General features: G+C 31.6%; 2 protein-coding genes across 2 annotated transcripts; one reads left to right on the top strand and one right to left on the bottom strand.

Annotated features, from left to right (window-relative positions):
- The first annotated feature begins 5,173 nt into the window (after positions 1-5,173).
- On the top strand, positions 5,174-8,064 carry LOC111985812 (uncharacterized). The gene is made up of 8 exons (XM_024017493.2): positions 5,174-5,287; positions 5,744-5,945; positions 6,072-6,165; positions 6,257-6,596; positions 6,705-6,797; positions 6,895-6,999; positions 7,091-7,435; positions 7,849-8,064. The coding sequence occupies exons 2-8, from the start codon at positions 5,750-5,752 to the stop codon at positions 7,933-7,935; spliced, it is 1,260 nt and encodes a 419-aa protein (XP_023873261.2). The 5' UTR covers positions 5,174-5,287; positions 5,744-5,749; the 3' UTR covers positions 7,936-8,064.
- A 1,686-nt stretch (positions 8,065-9,750) lies between these two features.
- LOC112002158 (G-type lectin S-receptor-like serine/threonine-protein kinase CES101) lies at positions 9,751-12,911 on the bottom strand. Its single transcript, XM_065782175.1, has 2 exons — positions 11,874-12,911; positions 9,751-9,983 (listed from the first exon to the last, which is right to left on the bottom strand). Exons 1-2 carry the CDS (start codon positions 12,526-12,528, stop codon positions 9,751-9,753), a joined length of 888 nt encoding a protein of 295 aa, XP_065638247.1. The 5' UTR covers positions 12,529-12,911.
- Between the last annotated feature and the right edge of the window lie 443 nt (positions 12,912-13,354).

Below are 13,354 nucleotides of genomic sequence, written 5' to 3'. Positions count from 1 at the left end.
ATTACTCAAAAAAAAAAAAAAAAAGTCTGTGCAAAATTTCTTGTTTATTCTAGCATAAAAAACTATGTATTCTATTATACACAACCACTTTTCAAAACACCTCACATTAGATTATCGATTTTACACTANCTGGAATTGATGGTAAAATGTATGGGTTTTGTTTTGGTGTTTCTTGGAGCCTTTGAGTAGGTTTTTTCTCTTGTTTGGTTTCAAGCTTGGCGAGAGAGACATATAATTTGGGAGAATAATAGAAAATTGATAAAGTAATAGTATTTTAGTGAAATGTAGTGTAAAATCGATAATCTAATGTGAGGTGTTTTGAAAAGTGGTTGTGTATAATAGAATACATAGTTTTTTATGCTAGAATAAACAAGAAATTTTGCACAGACTTTTTTTTTTTTTTTTTGAGTAATAATTACAATATGCTGCAAACCCTTCAGCTCGAACCCTTTCCCCCTAGACCCCCAAGCACTTTGTGCATGGGGAGGTGCCAATTCAACTACAAGGCCTTTGGCTTGCACAAACTAATGTGAATGCTCTTATTTAGATACTTTGTAGGTGGGTGATTCAAGAATGATAGAACCACAACAAAGATTTCTAGTGAGACAGAGAAGGGTAACTCTGTCTTAATATAGCACATATATATATATATATATATTCAATTAGAAAACCGTAATAAATTATTAAGAGTTTTTAAAAATATAAACCGTTCTTTAATTTTTTTTTTAATGTCAATAAACCCTTAATTACTTCTTTATACTATCTTAATCATATTTATTTTAAAAAAAAAACTGTATACATTGACCCATTAATCTAACAAATAAAAATAATAATGGATATAGTTTAAAAACATCACTGAAATAAATATGAATTAAAGAATAAAATATTACACATACTGGTATAGACTCTAGAACCATATAAGGATGAGTTAAAAAGTAAAAAATTGTACTAAAAAAACTCTTCACACCTAGTAATTACTTACACCTATGACCCACCCATCTTATCTGGCTGACACAAGCAAACAAAAGAAGCAAAGTGACATTAAAAAGCAAGAAATGTCATTCAAAGGTGCTAGAACCAAGACAAGGTTTGGGAACAAAAGTTTAAAAGTTAAAGCTTGATAAAAGAAAAAGAAGAAAGAAGCAGCAACACTAGCAGATCACGAAGAGGATGATCTGCAGTCAGGGGCGGAGCCACATAGTGGCTTGGGGGGGCCGTGGCCCCTGCAAATTTTTTTTTTCCCATTAGACTAGGAAGAAAAAATAATTGGGCCCCCCCCCCCCAACATTACACAGCTGGCCCCTCTACCTATTTCTCACCCATTTTCCTAGCCCTCAATCAAAAATTAGGAACACCTCAAATTTAAAAAAAAAAATATATATATATANTCATATTTTAAAAGAACAATATGAAAATTTTCCACAATGAGGTATATCAAATACTATAAAAGAATAACATAGTTTAGCTATTAAATATTAAAACAAATGATGGGTTTGCTTATATGTAAAAATGGTTTAATTTGAACTCGATCTAGTTGTTTAATTGAGCTTAAATTTCATCAACACCAATATTTTACCATGCTATGCAAATCTAACGGTAAGAATTGGAATCTAAATTGGCACATGAAGGTTACACGTTGTGTACCCGCATTTTGATTGGTCTGGTTTTACAATCAAACCATCCAATCACACCCTAATTTCACCAAAACTCATTCTTTACCGTGCTCTTCCCATCCAATGGTTGGACTTTGAATTTTTCCTTCTCATTTCTATCAAGGCTTCCAAAATACAAGACCAATAGCAACCTAACCCAATTGAAACTCTAAAATGTTTCAAAAAAATGTTACAAATGTGTTAAATCACCAATTATAGATTAATCTTTCTCCCTCTCTCTCTCCCTAAAAAATAATAAGTTGGTATTATTCTTCAAATTAAGTATTTAATAGTGCATCAAATTAACCTTGATTTGATTAGTACAAAATGCATGAATTTTCGTCTTAAGCCCTAAATTATGTTGAGTCACCTCTGCATGAATTTTTGTCTTAAGCCCCAAACTTTTGAAAAATCTCTTTTAACGACAAGATACTAGTAGGCATCCCATGGATCACACATAAGAGTGACCGAGGTAGCCCTCACACATTGAGATTTTTATTTTATTTCGACATTAACCCTCGCTAGCCATGGGTTTAAAAAGAATTTAAAGTAAGGACATTTTCCCCCTCTAAAATCAAAACCATTTATATCTAAGCATGCGTGTAAGTGCGCAGTTTAGGTCATAAGCCCAAGAAGTAATAGGATTAAGACCCAAATAACCCAACACAATGAATTTGTAGAGAGTGGGCCAAAAACTAGGCTTTAATGAATTGACCGACGCTTATAACGGATTAAAGGTGGGAAGTAAATGAGGAAAAACAAGCTTCATGCAAAGAAATCCTTCCTTGGCAAAATCCGAAGAGAGTAGTTCTTAAATATATTCTCTCTAGACTTGATTACAATTCCAGTTCTTACCATGCTACAATATTTTCTCCACTGATTCCCTTTCCTTTGGAAGGTTTCTTACATTATATAGCCTCTTTCCGTTGATCTTGGCTCTCCATTTGTTGATCACGTAAGCCACTACTTGAGTACTTGTCCCATCAGACGTGACACTGTTATCTTATTAAATTTCTATATCCCACAACATGTACTATTCTAAACTAGCATGTAACCCATGCTTACACACGAGAATGTTCAATTGTAGTGGTACTATTAATGTTAAGTTTGGATTATTAAACATATAGAAAACTAGTGTGTGACATATCATGGTGTGTGTTAGGGAAATTCCTAGTTTCTCTACTATTCTTTTTTATAATTTATTTTTGTATTCTTAATTTTTATAATTTTTTAATAAAAGGTTATATCTTTTTTAGATTTTTTTAAGAAGAAAATCCTTCTTAGAATTTGATCTATCATGGTTTTGAAGAATTAGAATGTGGTTTAAGGTAAATTTAAATATTTGAGAGGTCTTATGGTCTATTGGCAATCATGCTCTTGGTACGAGAGGATTGCTGCTATATTTTATAAAATAAAAGAATTAGAGTTTGAATCATTCTCCATCTATTATTATAGCTATTAAATTAACTACTAAAAAAAGAAGAAGAAAAAGAAAGACGAGGGTTGGTGATGTACAACATTACTAGTAATACCAACCATGATCCATAATTAATGAACTTTTAAATTTTTGGGTTAACTTATACTACTCTTTCAAATTAATTAAAACCAGAACAATAGTGTAGGATGCTATAGTGCTTTCATAGCTAGATTTGTTTCAATATAGGAGTAGCACACTGTTACGTTACGTAACTAGATTTGAAATATATATATATATATAATAAAACATGAAATGACTATATTGATTATTGAATGTAAAGAATAATATTAAAATTATATGACTGAATTAAATATAAGACAAAAAAGTGCAATTTGCAAGAACATAACATGGATCAATGAAAACTATTCTAAACTTGCTGGGAGCATTTTTGGTTGGTATTTTCTAATTTCAATTCCACTTTATAATATTAATATTAATATAAGAAAAGAAACAGCCGTGAGTGAGTGAGTGACATCAACAACAAGAATATTATAAAGAAAAGATTAAAATTTAAAATTGATTCAAGGTTAGCTTTATGTTTATGGGATACAAATCTGTACTAGTAGATATTTATTCTTATACTTATCGTGCTTATACTTGCTTGATACAAATCTGTAATGTACAGTGATTGAGCACTCGTTTACCAAAAAAATAAAAATAAAATAACTGAGCACTCCACTCACTTTTCACTTTGGACTCAGTACCCCATATCAACCGTTAACTAAACTTTATATTCAAATCAACGGTTTATATGAGAATAAAAACTGAGCACTCGTTTACCAAAAAGGAAAAAAAAAACTGAGCACTCCACTCATTTTCCACTTTGGACTCAGTATCAGACTTCAGATTGAATGCTCCACTTGCCTCTCTCAAGCTCTCAGACTGTGGTCATGGGACTCAGTCTCAGTTCTCTAATTGCCTCTCTCAAGCTCTCACAGTCTCAATCCTCAAACCGATTCTCCAAATCCAAACCCTAGCCGCCTCCAATGCCATAGCCCACTCCCCTCTCCGCCTCCAATGCCTAGCAGCCGCCGCCGCTGTCCACTCCTCTCTCCGTAGCTACCGCAGGTGTCAGTACTACTCTGTTTCTCTGATCTTACTTTTTTATTAGTGTTGTTGGTTTCATACTTTCATTTGTTATGGAAATCCAAAGTAAAAATCAAGCAAACCCAAAGATTTATAATATGAAACCCTAACCCCTTCCTTCTTGGTCTCATTACAGTCAGACACGGAGGAGAGAAGAGAAATAGTCCGTCCACTGCCGCCTTTTCACCGCCGCTCGATCACTACCGCCTCTTTTCTGCTGCCTCTTGAAGATTAGCCAACATAGATCGGTTTTAGATTTGTTGTTCTAATTACATTTTTCTTTTTCCATGTTCTTGATCTGTTGTTGTTGTTGTTGTTCTGATTTTAGATTTGTTGTTCTAATTAATTAATTTTTTTTTTTTAATTTTAGATTGTGTTACCATTACACTTGAGAGAGAGAGAAATGAGCTCGGTTGAGAAGGGAAAGAGTGAAGAAAGAGGAAAGGAGCTGATTTTTTGGGTTTGCTCTCCCAAAAATGACTTTGTATTTAATTGTTTGTACTGCTCTTAGTAATTTTTTTTTTTTTCAATATCTAATTTATGGTTTATATTTTATTTTTAATGGGTTTTGTATATGGTTATAGGATATTTGAATAAGCTTTCAATGTTTCCTAAAATATTTCCTATTTTTATTTTTATTTTTCTCTTTACCACTACTACACATAATTTTTTCACTCTTTGCCGCTACTTTCGGACAAAATTTCCCGCACAAAACTTTCAAATGTTTCCTAAAATATTTCCTATTTTGATTTTTATTTTTCTCTTTGCCGCTACTTCACATAATTTTTTTCACTCTTTGTCGCTACTTTCTGCTAAAATTTCCCGCATAAATTCTGCTATATATTTCTTGCTTTTTCTACGCCTCCAGTTCATCACAGAGAGGCAAAGACAAGGGTGCCAGGTACTGATTTATCCCTAATTTCATATTTCTAATTTCATATTTCTAATTTCATATTTCTGTTTTCTATTTCTAATTTCATATTTCTGTTTTCTATTCCTAATTTCATATTTCTGTTTTCTATTAGCAGATTTGCTCAATCTTTTACAGCTTTTGGTGATCCATCAGTCAAAGGTAAACATCTAAAATAATATTTTACTATCTATATAAATAAGACCTACTTTAACTTTGAATAAACTAATGTTACAAGGATGATTAGCTTTACAGAATCAATCTTAAGAATTGATTTGATAGAATAATATGTTTGGTTTATTTTATACGTATATAATTTTTTGAATTTTGTGATATCTTTTTGTATTGTAATATAATGAATGTTTTTCTGTTTCAATTTATCAATGTGATAGGATGATAAGCATGTATTTAGTTTTGAAAAAATTGTTAGTTATATTTTTTTTTGACAGTAATGTCATTGAAGTAAAAGCTTTGTGAGTTAGGTAGAGCTGTGTTTCATGTGTAATTTCACATTAATATTCATAACTGCTAGTGTTCTTTAATTTTTGTGACCGCATTAACATATTTATATTCTACTTTCATTGTGTTGTTTACAAATGTTAGTTTTTCTAATAGTAGGTAGGCATGGCAAGGAAAGGTAAGAGGAAAGGTAAAGGCATTAGTGAGTCTCAAGACTCTCAATTACAAGAAACTCAGTCAACTAGGCCTTCCTTTGATCATAATGAAGTTTCTGAGCAAGAGCTCTCACAAACTCTACGTCCATCATCTGAGCCTCAAACTGATGAAGAAGCACATCAGGCATCTAATTCCATTTTAATAGGTAGTATTACATTATATACCTTTGTTTTTATCGCTTTTACTTAAACAATTGACATAATTCTAGATAATTATGTCAACAGGTACATGATCTTTATCAAATTTTTATTATTATTTGTTTTATCAATAGGTACTAATGTTGGATCAAAAAAGAGGGGTAGAGGAAAGGCTAAAGGCATCAATGCTGGAGATGGTGAAATAGAGGTTGAGATTTATGATGGCAAGTGAGTGACTTATTACTATGTTGGTTTATTGAAATTAATTATGGTATCATAGTTATATGATATTGTTAACATCTTTGATTTCTATTTTCAGAATTATTACACCAAAAGCCACTCGAGAGATTACCATTCTTTTTCACCAAAAACTTAATGGAGCTTGGACAACTTTTACAGAATACCCAAATTCTGAGCTAGAGACTTTATATGCTCGATACAGAGCTCAACGCTTTAAGCATAAGCAGCCTGATGAGGAAGTCAAGAAGGCATTTATAGAATCAGTGAAACACCGCTATTCTGATTGGATGTTTCGCATTAGAAATCCTATTTTTAAGAAGTACGAAGCGAAAGAAGATCGTTACAAAAATGGTCCGTCCTTCATTCCTACACCTTTTTGGAAAGAGATGGTAGATAAATGGATGAATGGAGATTGGGGGGTGAGTATAAATTAAATACATGTCATAAATTCTCTCACTCTCTCTCTAACCATTATTTGTTAATAATTCATAGAAACTAATGTTTTAGTGTATGAATTATGCATGCAGGAGACAAGTTTGACAAATAAGGACAACAGAAATAAGTCTAAAATTTTTTCCACTACAGGTTCTGTACCAATGGCCAAGTACAGATATGAAATGGTATATTATACTATCATCAAATAGTTTTACATTTTATTGTATATTTATATAGTTTAATAATGTTACCAATTTTTTTTTATTCTTTTAAATATTGCAGTATCTTGAGATGGGCTCTGAGCCTAGCCCCATTGATTGCTTTAAGAAATTTCACACAAAGAAGGATGGCAAAGAATGGGCAACTGATCATGCTAAGACATTATATGTATGCAACTTATACCAAAATTTTAATTTTGTTAACAACTTATAGGTTTTTTGTTGTTTTGATTATCCGCGTGGTTTTTATTTATGTGTAGGATAAAATGGATGCCATAAAGGCCAAAGCTGTTTCCGAAGGTACTAAGACAAATGATTATCAGATCTTTCGTGAAGTGGTTGGTGAACCAAGTCATGGTCGTGTTCTTGGCATGGGAATAGGTATTAAGGCTAAGGATGTGTACGGCTTAACTTCATCTGGTAAAGGTTGTAGCAAACGTTGCAGAGAAGATTTTACAAAAGAAAAAGAAGATTTGGAGGCTCGTCTTAGAGAGGAAATGGATTCCAAACTTGCAAAAGTTGTGGAGAAGCTTGAGGAGAAGTTTGCACAAAAGTTGCAGTCGATGGGCATACCACAACAATCTGACATAGATCCAGCTACCACGGTACAATCTCAGACTTATGCTTCTGCCTCTTGGATCTTCTACAACTTTCTATTGGTTTGTTGTGGTTTACAGCTTGCATCTATTATAATATTATATTATTTTATATTTAGTTTTGATAAATGATAATAGAACTATTATGACACTATCTACTGTTTTGAGTTGATAGCTGTGTATAGGTTTTGTATTTAATTTTGTATATTATATGTGTTTTGTGGTTTACATTTTTCATAATTGTTATATTATTTTAATTTATATTTAATTTTGATAGTGGTTTAAGTAATCAAATTAAGTTATTGTTATTGTTAAATTAAAAAAAAAAAAAAGGGTTACTTTGAGAAGTCTAGGGATACTAGAATTCACTTCAATTGTTTCATTTTAACTCATGTTTAATGTTTTTTTTATTTATTTTTTAGGATGGTACTAGCAGAGATGAAGAGGACAACTCAGACAATAACATAGAGGTTGAAAACAACTTGGAGAGCGACTCAGAGGAAGACTAATATAGATCTTGTCATAGAATAGTTGTTTAAGTTTAAAATAAAGTTGAATTTCAGGATTTCTTTGTTATTTATATTTTAAAGTTTGAACTTATATGAATTTTTATCTTTCGATGAATCAATTTTTAGTAATTATTGGACTATTGTAACATGATGGTTAAACAAAAATGATATAAAATAAATTAAAAATAAATAATAAAATATTTCAAAAATTATATAAAATATTACTATTGATGACATAAAAATTTGGTCATAAATAACTTTATAGTGATGACAAAGTCCCTCGCAATTAATAGAATAGTGACACCTTTAACATCTCGCTAAAAATAAGTTGCGAAGGGTTAAAAAGTCCTCACAAATAAATTTTAGTGATGTTATTATTGTGAGGGTATAAATGTCCTCACAAATAATTATTAACGACGACGGCTTCTCCTTGTTAAAAATAAGTTGCGAGAAGTTAAAAGCCTTCACAAATAAATTTGAGCGATGTCATTATTGCGAGGGTATAAATTTCCTTACAAATATTTATTAACAACGATTGCTTCCCCTCGTTAAAAATAAGTTGCGAGGAGTTAAAAGTCCTTACAAATAAATTTTTGCGATGCCATTATTGCGAGGGTATAAATGTCCTCACAAATAGTTATTAACGACGACTACTTTCCCTTGCTAAAAATAAGTTGCGAGGGGTTAAAAGCTCTCACAAATAAATTTTAGCGATGCAATTATTCCGAGGGTATAAATGTCCTCACAAATAGTTATTAACGACGACTGCTTCCCCTCGTTAAAAATAAGTTGTGAGGGGTTAAAAGCCATCACAAATAAATTTTAGCGATGTCATTATTTGTCACTGAAAAGTATGTCGTCAATTTGGAATTTGCAAATAACTAATTGCGAGGGTATGAAGGTCCTCACAAATAGTTGTTAACGACTACTGTTTCCCCTCGCTAAAAATAAGTCGTCGTCTTTTCTCGTCGTTTGGTAATATATTTGTGAGGGTGAATTTGTTCAGTAGTGACGATAAATTACCCTCGTAAATTATTTATTTGCGAAGGTATGGTCGCAAAATCTCTTTTAGTGACAAGTGCAAATACGACGGCCTTCGAGGGCCAAATGCCCTCGCTAATAACCTTTTGCGACGATATTTGAATTTTTGCGAGGGTATTTGAGCCTCGCTAGTAGACTCTTTTCTTGTAGTGGAAAGAGCTAGCCATATTTATTGTGCATTTGGCAACACTTATTTTTACTAACTTATTTTACTATTCAGCTTATTTTTACTATTATTCATAGGCCCTAATGCACTTTTTGGTACTATTCATGAATTCTACTATACTATTTCAGTTAATTTTTATCTTTATCTACAGTTCTTTTAGCAATAAGTTTTAATTTCAGTCAAATAAGTGGATCCCAAATAGACCTTTATGCTAATACTCCAAAAGGATAAATCAAGTTGCAATAGAGGCTATTATAAAACCAAAATCCTTTTTGTAAATAGCTTATATGCAACTCATCACACACCCACAAAACACACAATCAAATAATTCAATCAAATCAAATGAACACAATTTAGGGTATCAGAGAGCGAGAGAACCTTATAAACTGGTCCAAAACCACCCTCTCCTAATTTATTTTTAGCTGAAAAGTTACTTGTAGCAAGAGAAATGCTTTCAAAGCTAAAGATTCGCAAGTCAGGGTTTGCCGGCCTCTCATTATTTTGTTTCTTCACTTTGTCATGGATAATGGAAGGTATTGCACTACCTCCAAGTTCTTGTAAGAGCATCTTTTGTTTCTTCTTTCTCTCCCCTAAAATTTGAAAATTTGTTACTGCTTTATAATCAATAGTATATCTAAACAATCTATAGTACTAATATCAATTACCTTCTGCTTGTGTTTTTTCACTTTTTCATAGCATAATAAGCACGACAAGGTGATAATAATTCCTCCTACTGCCGCTGTGAGCCATATCCACCACCTATTTGCTCGAGGCTTGTTTTTCCATGTGAGTGCATAGTGAACCCCCTCAGAAGTAATTTGATCAGGTAGCTCTATTTTATCTTGAGTTGTTCCAAAATAGAATCCCATTGTCAATATTATGTATAAGCAATGAACGGCATAGTCGAAAATCATATATAATCTAAAATAATAAGCTGTTCACTTTATTGTATTTATAATTAGTCACGTTGCAAAATTATGTTGTATAACCTGCAACTACCCTTATATAGAACTATGTAATGAAAGAATGACTTGTACAACTAAAATTTAAAATTAAAACAAATGATTGTAGTAGATTATTAAAACAATATAAAATAAAATAGTGAATCAAATTTATAAAAAAAAAAAAAAAAATCTTAGTAGTAAAATTTTTACCTGAGTAGTATTTTTAAACATTTGAAACTTGGACAATAAAGTTTCACTTAGTGCAACCATGTTAATTATTTTAATGTATATATATTGCACTAATTGACAAAAGAAAAAAAAAAAAAAAAAAAAAAAGAAGTGAAAATCAATATTATAAAAATAAGAGAGCATTCACTTGGTGCAACTGCAATATGTATGACAACTTTTATTATATAGTGTATGATAAAATATGATTTTCTACATGAATTTATATAATGTTAATTTTATTTTCTAATATTAAGATAACAATTACTAGATAATTATTATTATATATTTTCACAATTCTCATATAGTAAAATATTGGTCTTATAATTTAAAATTGAATGATTTTTTCCCTTTCTTTTAGATAGGTTTCAATTTATGCGAATTGTGGTTTTTTTAGTTAATAGTGACTAATTGTGGAGTGGATTTAAATGATTTAAAATTTTAATTTAATATGTTTAAAATTTTATTATTTAATTAGAAACCATTCCAAAATTAACTTTAAAAGAATCATATTATTTACCAAATTATTTAATAAAGGCTAGGGTATCCAATTGGCACAAAGAAAATCTAACCACTTGGTGTAGAGGAATTTAATCACTTTGCACAACTAGCTAGACTTCTAGGACGCAACTTTTATCAAAATTTTTAGTTAATAAGCAGGCTAATTGAGTCCTTCAAGTTTCAAATTTATTTAATTTAAGCCTTTCATCTAATTCTACTTAAAAATTGCCGTTAAAAATGCAATTAACTAATGAAAAAAATATTTTTTGAAAAAAAACTATCACATAAAAAATATTTTTATTAATTTTATAGATCTTTTAATGTGAGAAAAATATTTTTTTAGTGACAAATTTTTAATGAAATTAAGCATGAAACATGAAATGAATTTCTGTCAAACTTAAATGATGTAATTTGTATTTTAATCTAATAAGTATTAATAAATATAAAGTCAACAGATAATTTAGGGGGGAAAATTACTTAGTTTATTTAAAATTTACTTAGAAAAGGTAAAAAAAAAAAAAAATTGGTTGGTATTGGGTGCTTTATTCAAAATGATGGTGAGTTTTAATTAGTTTTAACTAAAATAGTTTAACACTATTGGTAACACTACACCACACACGCACACACAAATATATAATATATATATTAACAAAAAAAATCAGAGGTTTCCATTTTATAGTTTAAATAAAATAGTTGAGCAAGGTCGACAAAAAATGTTTATATATAATAAAATAATAAATGTTTAAATAATAAGCATTAATAACTAGAAATTCAAATTAGAGATTTTTTTAAAGAAAAAAAGACCTTACCCAATCTATTCAGAATTTTTTACATCATAACAAATCTATTTATTTAGTGCCGGCATGCTTTATTCTAAACCAACAATAAGTTCTAATTAGTTCGAAGTATATAACATAGTTTGGCACTATTTATTTAGTGCCGGGATGCTTCATTCTAAACCAACAATTAGTTCTAATTAGTTGGAAGTATATAACATAGTTTGGTACTATTTCAAATCTAAAACTAAATTGAAAATATAAGCATGAAGTAATTAGACTTACCTTCTGAATCAAGGAAGTATATTGTCCGTGGAATACTAACATCCGACAGAGGAATCGTTGTGCTCCAAATCTCACAGCCAGTTTGGGCATCCGGATTCGTAGATGCATAGGCAACACAAGAACAATTGTTCAAACACTTGGCCTCACAATCCATAAGGGTCAGGTTGTCACCTTCGTCAAACATCAACCCCTCGATGTTGTCCCAAGTATCGTAATTTGGAGAAAATGTATCATTAGGACTCCTGCACACAGGAAGCTCTTGCGCCACGCATCCTTCACTGAAATAAGAGAAAGCAGAAGTACAATTAACTAGGGTACTGCCGCTATCAACAGAAAGTGCTCCCAAGTAATCTATCGTCAACTGTGGGGAATTTGTTTGCACAGTAGAGTAGCTGAAGAATGTTTCATTCTCATTCGATATGTAGCTAAAATTACAGTAGGAATTTGTTAGGCGCCGTAATGGAGATGAGTTAAAATACGCGTTGTTCCAAGACCCACTAGTCCAATAAGTGTTCCCACGCCACGAGATGACCAATTGATTTGTATGATTAGGGTCTAGGCCAAAGGTAAAGGCGCCTGTGTCAGGTACCGCCACACCTCTCCATGAAGTTAGAGATCGTGTATGACCTGTTTTCCAGTTAACTCCAAGTTTCATTCCTGGCACAAGTGTGTGTGTAGGATAATCAAAGCTTTGCCACAACTCCCGTTTCACAAATCCCTCTGAATTCAGTTCGCGCAGTACAAAATTACCAGTATCAAGTAGAACAGCACTTGTATTACTTCCTTCTTGTCCGGCATATATTATGATAGAAAGACTCACATTGTATGAAATTTTCAAGTTTCCGTGGTCATCAATGATAAGACTTGCAGATTTGTTAAAGATTGGAGTGTCCCGATTGGCAATCCACACTAAATTCTCCAGGCGTGCACGGTTGTCGTTGTACCATATTCCTAAGTAGTAATTGTTATTTCTAAGGCTGAAGAATCCTAGTATAAAGATTCCTTGATCTGAAACTAATTCATCCCCATTCTTCGAGACCGTTTGGGCAGCCCATTTATTTTTTGCGTTTGTGTTTTTCCTTTTTTTTTTTTTTTTTTTTTTTTGGCTTTCAGCCGTATAAATTCACCTTTTCAACGGTAAATGCACTGTTTACGGTACTGTGCGGCTACTGAACAGTAGCCGCACTTGTTGACTTTTGTTACTGAATAGTATATTTGTGCACTGTTCATGGACCCACAATTTTCACTTTTCAGCAACTTTTTCATTAAAAATGGGTCCCACGATACTATTCACACATTTAAAAATTATTTTGCTACAGTGTTTTCAGTTTTCAGTTTTCAGTTTTCAGCTGCATCCAAACGGGCCCTTCATCTCCTGTCCTTGCAATAATCTGTCTAGCTGGGAAGATGGCCCCAGGAAGAGTAGCAAATACAATAAACAAGCACAAGTTTTCGAAGAATATCCATAACAGACAGTGTTT

This window comes from Quercus suber, unplaced genomic scaffold (genome assembly GCF_002906115.3).
Source record: "Quercus suber isolate HL8 unplaced genomic scaffold, Cork oak 2.0 scaffold_15, whole genome shotgun sequence".
Lineage (NCBI taxonomy): Eukaryota > Viridiplantae > Streptophyta > Magnoliopsida > Fagales > Fagaceae > Quercus > Quercus suber.
Note: the sequence above shows the minus strand (reverse complement) of the source record. Positions and strands in the feature narration are given on the sequence as shown.